Source organism: Brassica napus, chromosome C9 (assembly GCF_020379485.1).
Source record: "Brassica napus cultivar Da-Ae chromosome C9, Da-Ae, whole genome shotgun sequence".
Lineage (NCBI taxonomy): Eukaryota > Viridiplantae > Streptophyta > Magnoliopsida > Brassicales > Brassicaceae > Brassica > Brassica napus.
This window is the reverse complement of record NC_063452.1, coordinates 37,942,126-37,953,038: the sequence shown is the minus strand read 5'-3', so window position 1 is coordinate 37,953,038 and position 10,913 is coordinate 37,942,126. Positions and strand designations below refer to the sequence as shown.

The following is a 10,913-nucleotide window of genomic DNA, read 5'->3' as shown; positions in this document are numbered from 1 at the left end:
AAAAACCAAAATTTTGAATAATTCGGATATTTAATCTATTTCGATTTGGGTTTTGTACTACTTTTTCGGATCGAGATCCTTCAGATTCAGATTCAAGTATTTTGCCTATCCCTTATATTATTATTGACATGAAAAACAAATAAAAACATATTTTTGAAAAATATATGTGCGTGGTGCACGGATCAATCTAGTTCAAACTTAAACGCTTTACATTGAAGACCCAATTTAAACCCAAATCACAAAGGATAATCTTGAGCCCATGAAGACAGAACACGTCTGTCTTCTACGTGTCTTGAATTGAGCAAATTGGACTGATACGCGTCGCACAGTGGGAGGGAACAGGGATGTTAAAACGGACCTTAACGGGTTCACCATAAATATGCAAGCCTGTCATCCGTTTAGTTCTTTGTAATTATAAACGGGTTCATACATGGTTTATCTTTTAAGGCCGGTTTATAAACGGCGTAGCTCCAATATAAATAGGTATCCTTTTATTTTTTTTCTTACAAAATATATGAAACGATGCCGTTTTATTAGATTTTCTACATCTCCTTCTCAAGTCTTCGAGTTCTTCTCTCCTTAAACTCATCGTAGATTAAATCTAGAAGGTACTTTGTATATCTTTTGTTGGTTTGCTCTAAAACATATAATGTGTTGACTGGAGTAACTTAGGCTTATGGAAGATACTGATGGCAATGTCTGAAACATTATACATCATTGTTCTCACCTAGTTGTATGTTTTTTGTTCATACATCATCAACATCGCTCGGACATTTTAAGCTATATGATAGAGGCACGAACATTCTTATTGTTTCGGTTTCTAGCTTTTTATATATCTTATCTTAACATTCTTTTGTGTATTTTCACGATGGATTTAGAGTTTCTCGATACAATTGCAATCCTTGATGCTCAAAGGGATTACATGGACATGAATGAAGAAGATGCTTTGAATGATGAAAAATGCAATGAGTGAGGGAGATGCAGAAATGCAAGAACCAGAACAAATTTGAAGAGTTATGTTGACTGAGTTTTATATCGATGCTGGAACTTGGTACATGTTGATGTGAAGAGCATACGATGTTGTGTGTAACACAAGAAATACAAAGAAATGGTAGTGTGTGTGGAACACAATAATGACACGAGAGTTGTCATGACCGAGACTGAGACATGAGGCTGTGACACATATATAATCATGGTGTGTCGTTGAAGCTAAGATACATCATCTTGAGTATTATAAGAAGAGAGAAAAGCCATGTGGGCTTTGTCTCAAAGATGAGGCCAACTAATAAGAACTTGAGGAGATTTAGGGTTTACTCGGTTGGAGTATAAAGAGAACGAGACGGTAACATGATACGGTTACGTGTCTAGGATTTATTGAAGATCCACATGGATGTGTGTGAGGTCGTTCTACCATACAGTTGAGAGATCTGTTGGTAGTTTTTGCTATAGAGAACTATACTCGGCGGAGAAGATTATATTACTCAAATTACCCTAAGGAGTGATTTTACTCTCTCAAATAAGAGGTTAAATTGTAGTACTTAGGGATCAAATCCACATGGAGCTAGGGCACACAATAGACTATAGAAATTAAGGTTAAGTTAGGTGATCAATATTAAAACAGTAAACAAAGCAGTAAGCAGGGTGAACAATACAGTTGTTCGATTGATTGATTGAGGTTTCTAAACAATAAAGTGAAAACACTAGACCTAGGGATCTATCAATCCAGAGATTCAAAACTACAATCAAGGATGTAAATGGTTTTATAGATTCATTCTAGAACTTGAATTCATTAGCAAGTAATCCAGCTTCTGCATGCAATTTTACTAGTCAGATGTCTAAATACTATGTTCCAGCCATCGCATGCAAACAAAGAACGAGTATCGATCTATGCAATCGGTTAAGCGTCGATCGATACTACTTCAGATGGGAATTATCGCACAGATCAATAATGTTCAATTAGATCTAGAACAACTCTCGTATGTGCCTAGATATCTAATCCACTCAAGGTACATGTTCCGTTAATCAATTGCACTTTCGTATCTCTCAATTATCTTATGATTCTAGGTTCAAACAATCAGTCACACTGTCGTGCTTTTCTAACTACTCCAATTCCTAATATTACAAGCTACCCTGGTTTAGAAATCAGTAAAAAACCCTAGCAATCCTAACAGATTCAGTTTGACATTAAGCTCATGAAACCCCTAAATCTAACAGGGTGATTATTCATACATGATAGAAGAAACACAAAACATAGTCCAAATAAATAAAAGAAAAGAAAGCAATGGTAAAACCAATGGAGTTCCAATCAATATCTGAAGGAGAATTTATCTTCTCTCCAACCCTAAAACAAGAATAAAGAATAATAGTATGCGTAGCCGTCAACAATGGCTTAGAAAACACATAAGTAGGGTTCTGAGTCGTCCATGGGTATTATGGTAACTTGTGGTAACTTCTAGGCTTAAGTTGTTCTTGAAATAGGCTCGGCCCACATTCTGGCATCACCGTCGATCGCCACCAAGGGTGCACCAACGATCGACATTCCATTCATCTCCTCGACAACTTTATCTCGCGAGGCAGACATACCACTCTTCAGTAAAACGGGCATAACATCTGATCTAACCGTTGGATTGACCTCCAATCGGTGGCATTGGAAAGCTAACTCAAAGCTCTATCGTGTGTCAAAATATGGGCGCAATATCACTATGGAAAGGTCTCCATCCATATCAAAACATCTGACACGTCTATGCAGTTCTGCACCTCAAAAGGCTCCAAAATCACCAAAGTTCTCCAAAACGTACCTGAACCTGAAAATACTCTAAAATATACTCCAAACCCATATAATATACTCTAAAACACTCATATACCATGGCTAAAAATGGATAAAATCCATGGTATATCAGAAGACAATGAGTAGTAGTTGCTCTCATCATTGTAATTCTAAATTAGAGTGGTAGGCACGTGTGTGGATACCATATAGCAATGGTTTGATGCGGCCTTTTCTATGAATGAGTTCTGGACGTGGTCCCGGGGATGTAGGAAACGAACCTCGTTAACAAATGTGTACTTTATTTAGGTTTAGCCACATATCCTATTTTTACAATTGGTATCAGAGCGGGTTGCCGCTAGAGTTTGTTTCGGGTAGCTCATGGATTTGTGGCTATGAGTATGATATCAAACGAAGAAAAAGAGGAAGAGAAACATAGATGATTTCATATGCACATGATCTTGGTTAAAGTAAGGCGATATATCAAGAGGAGCCTTGGGGTTTATTGATTCTCGGTAGTCGAAACTGAAGTTTGCAACGAGTTAGGGTTTTGATGAAGAACTCATGAGAATTCAAAAACATGGTTTGGTGTTCACTGTTTTCATGCAAAGGATGAATGTAATCCCTTCTTAACCACTATGGACTTTCAGTTCTCTGTTAATGCATGCTAAAGATCAATGGAAGCTTGTGATGTAGAAGTTTGTGTGAAAGAAATAAAAAAGAGGACGGAAGATTTGAATAAATAAAGAAGAGAGATGGAGACACGTGTTCGTGGGAGATTAAGAGAAGAGAAGACTTTTTCGAAGGAAGATTTCAAATAAGTGAAGATAAGAAGATGAGGACACGTGTACGAGAGAGATTGAAGGACAATGAGAGTTTTTTACAGAGCTAACAACTCGTATAAAACTCTGTTTACGATTCATTTTTACATTTTTCATCCAAGAAATTGTGTAGAACTCTCTCTCTAAAACTTTGTAATTCAGTACTTCTCAATTCAATCTGAAGATTGATTCTCTTGCGGTTTCTTCGATTGATTGAGTAGGAATCATCGTTTTATGAACATCAATTCCTGTGGCGATTGTGAATCACGGTTTATCTCTATCAAAGGTATCATAAGCTGCGTCATCCTCGGAGACAATGGCGGAAACAAGATCTCAATAATCCTTGAAAGATGCAGTAGTGAAGGAAACTTCAGAGGCGATTGGCTCGCAGATCGAACGTCGCGTTAATGTTTGAGGCGATCAAGTTCATTATGGAGAAAATGGAGAAGGCGATCAACAGCATCGAACATTTTCAACACGATGAAGTATCGGGAGCACCTATGATGCAGGAAATCAACAATCAAATACCCGATCAGCCTCGTTCTTTCAGATCTGGTACAAATTCTAACTATACTGGAATGACTAGATTAGGTTGATTAGATTTTCTGCGGTTCAAAGGTGGTAAGTTCAGAGAGTGGTTGTTTAGGGTCGAGGATTTTTTTTTTGCGATTGATAATACTACAAATGATTTGAAAGTGAGATTATCATCGATTCACTTTGATGGTGCGGCTTCAACTTGGCATCAAGCGATTATACAATCTGAATCAGGATCAGATCTGTTGAGTGATTGGATTCAATATTGCCGTTGATAATTGAAAGATTTGAAGAAGTTCTGGATGATCCTATCGCAGAGCTGAAAATGTTACTGGAGACGGATGGTATTACGGAATACAACGAGAAGTTTGAGCTCATATGATCTTGAGTGAAGTTATTAGAGCAGTATCTGATCAGTGCATATTTAGCTAGTTTGAGGAATGATAGTCAGATGCATGTGAGAATGTGTCAACCTCAAACAGTCGGACAATGTTTTGTTTTGGGGAGACTTTATGAAATGACACATCCCCTGAAACAATCAACCGGGTCAGCCAATAAGAGTCCGTTTGTGAAGAACTCAGGAGGGTATAAGAAAGAAGGAGAATCAAAGAATGGAAGTCCTATAAGTAATGAGCCACAAAAGAATCCTCTAATACAGCCAAAGAAATTTCTTTCATCAGCGGAGATGAGAGACAGGAGATGATGTGCCCCGGTTCGTGGATCAGTCCATTGGAGCCGACCAACATGGAAATCAGGACGTTCTGAACAATTTTACCGAGGTTCGCTCATCCGACCGTACCGATCAGACTGACTGAGCCGTCCCGCGTGCGTCCCGATTGGAGCTTCGGCTGGAACGACGACCAGACGACCGAACTGACCGTACCGGAGCTCGTCTTCCCTGACCAACTCGACATCCTAAGACCCACGGTCGACCAGGCTTAGCTTGGGTCATGAAGAAACCGAAGACGGACATGCATTCTTATCCGACGGACCATCCGGACAGTCCCTCAAGCGTCCTTATCTTTACCCCGTGCATCTATCTGGTTCGGATGAACCTGGACATTATCTGAAGGGCCATCTTTGACCAATCTGCATGGAAGACTGAGTCTTTGACTCATTAATTCAGATCTGGTCAAATTTGTATTTTCTATGCCTTATTTTCCGTGTATTTTCTTTATTAGTCTTTGACTACAAACAATATAAATATGTAGTCTCATTCTATGAATAAAATTAGTCTATGTTTTTTGAGTTTATTTTCGTTTCTCCTCTGAGTGAGAGAGAGAGAGTTCTTTAGCTAGTTCATTGGTGTGAACCGGCTTGTTGATTTGGTGGTCAGCGAATTCATCTTTGTGTGTTGTTTGGTGGTTAGCCAACACATTCATTCATTCTTGGGTGGTTAGCCTTAGATCGTGGGTATATCGAGAGCCACTCCGCATCTCTTGACAATCCTTTCAATCCATCTCAGTTCTAGAAGTGTCGTTTGCCTTCTCGGATCATATCCAACACCCCGCTAAAGTGATCCTTCAATCGAGGACGTATCAAGTGGTATCAGAGCCACTTTAGCTGATTTGTTTTCTTTCATATTTCATCTAGTTCTCTCTACGTTTTTCTGCTCTTATTTCTTGGATCCGGGCTGTTCCTTTACTCCCTTGTGATCGCCAGTTATTAAAAAAAAAACGATAAAAAGAAGAGAGTAAAAGTTTTGGCTTGAATCACTTCTGAAGAGAAATCAAGCGGGAGTGGTGGAAGAGAAACCCTGCTGGCTGAAGAGAAACCCAGCCTTAGGACAGTTAAGCAAATCCATATCAAAAATCTCTTCATCTTTCTTTCTCTTTTCTTTTTCCCACAAAAGTTTATTTTGGGTTTTGATTGCTGAATTTTGACTGCCTATCATCCTTTGAACCAGTGGAAAGAACTCTGAGTGATCACCTAAAAATCGTGAGCTAAACACTTTGAGGGAATGTGAGGATTTTTATTTGCTAATTCTTTTGTTAAGTGTTTTCAGGAAGTTTGGACTTCTCAAGAAATCAAAACCACAACAAGACGTTTACTTTCCTTTTAAAACCGCGTTAGAAAAAGAGCAAAGGATTATTGGAAATAAAAAACAGTTTGCTTCTAATGGATTTGATTTTGTGCAGAAACAAAGAACCAAAGGAAGAGACAAAACAGGTTCGATGATGATGAGAAGTGGTTTAGAAGTGGTGATCGTCCCTTCACCAAAGCCAAGAGAAGCAACCGTGATGTGTTTGATCAGAATGAGCTTCAGACTTATGTCAGCTTGGAGAAGATGTTGCGTAAGGCAATTCATGCTATCCGGCAACTCAAAAAGAAGGGAAACACCAACACTTCTCCTGCACCAAAATAGCAAAGTAATTTTTCTTCTCTTTCAAATTCTGATTTGAAAACTAATGTGTTGTCTTTTGATAAAAGCAAAGCTCATCCTACCAGGTGCTTCAAATGCCATAGGATCAGTCATTATGCTAACAAGTGTCAAAAGCAAAGACCGTTGGTGACTTTGGAGAATGAGAACATTGAAACCGAGCCAACCTATTGCCAATTTTCGATGACTTCACATATGAGCCAATGGAGGGGCTAGATGAAGAACAAATTCATGGTCATCAAGCCAACCAATAAGAATCATCTTCCATTCAAAAAACAGACCGAACTCAAGTTGAGCATTGTGCTGATTATGGTTCTTTTGCTTATAATCTTTTTCCTTTTAATGTTTCAGATTTGAGGGCAAATTTTTTTGAAGAGGGAGAGAATGACGTGCCCCGGTTCGTGGAGCAGTCTATTGGAGCAGACCAGCATGGAAATCAGGACGTTCTGAACAATTTTACCGAGGTTAGTTCATCCGACCGTACCGATCAGACTGACCGAGCCGTCTCGCATGCGTCCTGATTGGAGCTTCGGCTGGAACCATGACCAGACTACCGAACTGACCGTACCGGAGTTCGTCTTCCCCGACCAACTCGACATCCTAAGACCCACGGTCGAGCCAGGCTTAGCTTGGGTCGTGAAGAAACCGAAGACGGACATGCATTCTCATCCGACGGACCATCCGAACAGTCCCGCAAGCATCCTTATCTTTACCCCGTGCATCTATCTGGTTCGGATGAACCTGGACATTATCTGAAGGGCCCTCTTTGACCAATCTGCATGGAAGACTGAGTCTTTGACTCATTAATTTAGATCATGTCAAATTTATATTTTCTATGCCTTATTTTCCGTGTATTTTCTTTATTAGTCTTTGACTACAAACAATATAAATATGTAGTCTCATTCTATGAATAAAATTAGTCTATGTTTTTTGAGTTTATTTTCGTTTCTCCTCTGAGTGAGAGAGAGAGAGTTCTTTAGCTAGTTCATTGGTGTGAACCGGCTTGTTGATTTGGTGGTCAGCGAATTCATCTTTGTGTGTTGTTTGGTGGTTAGCCAACACATTCATTCATTCTTGGGTGGTTAGCCTTAGATCGTGGGTATATCGAGAGCCACTCCGCATCTCTTGACAATCCTTTCAATCCATCTCAGTTCTAGAAGTGTCGTTTGCCTTCTCGGATCATATCCAACAACCCGCTAAAGTGATCCTTCAATCGAGGACGTATCAAGTGGTATCAGAGCCACTTTAGCTGATTTGTTTTCTTTCATATTTCATCTAGTTCTCTCTACGTTTTTCTGCTCTTATTTCTTGGATCCGGGCTGTTCCTTTACTCCCTTGTGATCGCCAGTTATTAAAAAAAAAACGATAAAAAGAAGAGAGTAAAAGTTTTGGCTTGAATCACTTCTGAAGAGAAATCAAGCGGGAGTGGTGGAAGAGAAACCCTGCTGGCTGAAGAGAAACCCTGCTGGCTTAAGAGAAACCCAGCCATAGGACAGGTAAGGCAAATTCATATCAAAAATCTCTTCATCTTTCTTTCTCTTTTCTTTTTCCCACAAAAGTTTATTTTGGGTTTTGATTGATGAATTTTGACTGCCTATCATCCTTTGAACCAGTGGAAAGAAATCTGAGTGATCACCTAATAATCGTGAGCAAAACACTTTGAGAGAATGTGAGTATTTTCTATGCCTTATTTTCCGTGTATTTTCTTTATTAGTCTTTGACTACAAACAATATAAATATGTAGTCTCATTCTATGAATAAAATTAGTCTATGTTTTTTGAGTTTATTTTCGTTTCTTCTCTGAGTGAGAGAGAGAGAGTTCTTTAGCTAGTTCATTGGTGTGAACCGGCTTGTTGATTTGGTGGTCAGCGAATTCATCTTTGTGTGTTGTTTGGTGGTTAGCCAACACATTCATTCATTCTTGGGTGGTTAGCCTTAGATCGTGGGTATATCGAGAGCCACTCCGTATCTCTTGACAATCCTTTCAATCCATCTCAGTTCTAGAAGTGTCGTTTGCCTTCTCGGATCATATCCAACACCCCGCTAAAGTGATCCTTCAATCGAGGACGTATCAAGTGGTATCAGAGCCACTTTAGCTGATTTGTTTTCTTTCATCTTTCATCTACTTCTCTCTACGTTTTTCTGTTCTTATTTCTTGGATCCGGGCTGTTCCTTTACTCCCTTGTGATCGCCAGTTATTAAAAAAAAAACGATAAAAAGAAGAGAGTAAAAGTTTTGGCTTGAATCACTTCTGAAGAGAAATCAAGCGGGAGTGGTGGAAGAGAAACCCTGCTGGCTGAAGAGAAACCCTGCTGGCTTAAGAGAAACCCAGCCTTAGGACAGGTAAGGCAAATTCATATCAAAAATCTCTTCATCTTTCTTTCTCTTTTATTTTTCCCACAAAAGTTTATTTTGGGTTTTGATTGCTGAATTTTGACTGCCTATCATCCTTTGAACCAGTGGAAAGAAATCTGAGTGATCACCTAATAATCGTGAGCAAAACACTTTGAGAGAATGTGAGTATTTTTATTTGCTAACTCTTTTTTTAAGTGTTTTCATGTTGTTTGGACTTCTCAAGAAATCAAAACCACAACAAAGACGTTTACTTTCCTTATAAAACCGCGTTAGAAAAAGAGCAAATGATTTTTGGAAATAAGAAACAGTTTGCTTTTAATGGGTTTGATTTTGTGTAGAAAGAAAGAACCAAAGGAAGTGACAAAACAGGTTCAATGATGATGAGAAGTGGCTCAGAAGTGGTGATCGTCCTTCACCAAAGCCAAGAGAAGCAACCGTGATGTGTTTGATCAGAATGAGCTTCAAACTTATTTCAGCTTGGAGAAGATGTTGCATAAGGAAATTCATGCTATCCGGCAACCCAAAAAGAAGGGAAACACCAACACTTCTCCTGCACCAAAATAGCAAAGTAATTTTTCTTCTCTTTCAAATTCTGATTTGAAAACTAATGTGTTGTCTTTTGATAAAAGCAAAGCTGTGAAACCCACAAGCAAATCTCATTCTACCAGGTGCTTCAAATGCCATAGGATCGGTCATTATGCTAACAAGTGTCAAAAGCAAAGACCGTTGGTGACTTTGGAGAATGAGAACATTGAAACCGAGCCAGAAAAGGAAGACCTATTGCCAATTTTCGATGACTTCACATATGAGCCAATGGAGGGGCTAGATGAAGAACAAATTCGTGGTCATCAAGCCTACCAAGAAGAATCATCTTCCATTCAAAAAACGGACCGAACTCAAGGTAAGCATTGTGCTGATTATGGTTCTTTTGCTTATAATCCTTTTCCTTTTAATGTTTCAGATTTGAGGGAAAATATTTTTGAAGAAAGAGAGAATGATGTGCTCCGGTTCGTGGATCAGTCCATTGGAGCAGACCAGCATGGAAATTTGGACGTTCTGAACAATTTTACCGAGGTTCGTTCATCCGTCCGTACCGATCAGACTGACCGAGCCGTCCCGCGTGCGTCCCGATTGGAGCTTTGGCTGGAACCACGACCAGACGACCGAACTGACCGTACCAGAGCTCGTCTTCCCCAACCAACTCGACATCCTAAGACCCACGGTCGAGCCAGGCTTAGCTTGGGTCGTGAAGAAACCGAAGACGGACATGCATTCTCATCCGGCGGACCATCCGGACAGTCCCGCAAGCGTCCTTATCTTTACCCCGTGCATCTATCTGGTTCGGAAGAACCCGGACATTATCTGAAGGGCCATCTTTGACCAATCTGCATGAAAGAATGAGTCTTTGACTCATTAATTCAGATCTGGTCAAATTTGTATTTTCTATGCCTTATTTTCCGTGTATTTTCTTTATTAGTCTTTGACTACAAACAATATAAATATGTAGTCTCATTCTATGAATAAAATTAGTCTATGTTTTTTGAGTTTATTTTCGTTTCTCCTCTGAGTGAGGGAGAAAGTTCTTTAGCTAGTTCATTGGTGTGAACCGGCTTGTTGATTGGTGGTCAGCGAATTCATCTTTGTGTGTTGTTTGGTGGTTAGCCAACACATTCATTCATTCTTGGGTGGTTAGCCTTAGATCGTGGGTATATCAAGAGCCATTCCGCATCTCTTGACGATCCTTTCAATCCATCTCAGTTCCAGAAGTATAGTTTGCCTTCTCGGATCATATCCAACACCCAGCTAAAGTGATCCTTCAATCGAGGACGTATCAAGTGGTATCAGAGCCACTTTAGCTGATTTGTTTTCTTTCATCTTTCATCTTCTTCTCTCCACGTTATTTTGTTCTTATTTCTTGGATCCGGAATGTTCCTTTACTCCCTTGTTATCGCCAGTTATTAAAAAAAAATGATAAAAAAAGAGTAAAAGTTTTGGCTTGAATCAATTCTGAAGAGAAATGAAGCAGGAGTGGTGGAAGAGAAACCCTGCTGGCTGAAGA

At 39.4% G+C, this 10,913-nt stretch overlaps 1 protein-coding gene across 2 annotated transcripts; it reads left to right on the top strand.

The window, feature by feature from the left end:
• The first annotated feature begins 282 nt into the window (after positions 1–282).
• LOC125592924 lies at positions 283–10,403 on the top strand. Of its 2 annotated transcripts, none has more exons than XR_007328696.1 (2): positions 283–4,140; positions 9,193–10,403. XR_007328696.1 is itself a non-coding variant. In XM_048768620.1 (2 exons), exons 1-2 carry the CDS (start codon positions 3,993–3,995, stop codon positions 10,232–10,234), a joined length of 567 nt encoding a protein of 188 aa, XP_048624577.1. In that variant the 5' UTR covers positions 869–3,992; the 3' UTR covers positions 10,235–10,403. The 2 variants fall into 2 exon arrangements, 1 of the variants encoding a protein (XP_048624577.1); XM_048768620.1 differs by having other exon boundaries at positions 869–4,140; positions 9,816–10,403.
• The last annotated feature ends 510 nt before the right edge of the window (positions 10,404–10,913 follow it).

Coding starts and splice junctions, on each gene's coding strand:
- LOC125592924 (XM_048768620.1), top strand. CDS start 3,993: ATGTTTGAGGCGATCAAGTTCATTATGGAGAAAATGGAGAAGGCGATC. Junction 4,141..9,815: donor GCCTCGTTCTTTCAGATCTG/GTACAAATTCTA, acceptor TTAATGTTTCAG/ATTTGAGGGAAAATATTTTT.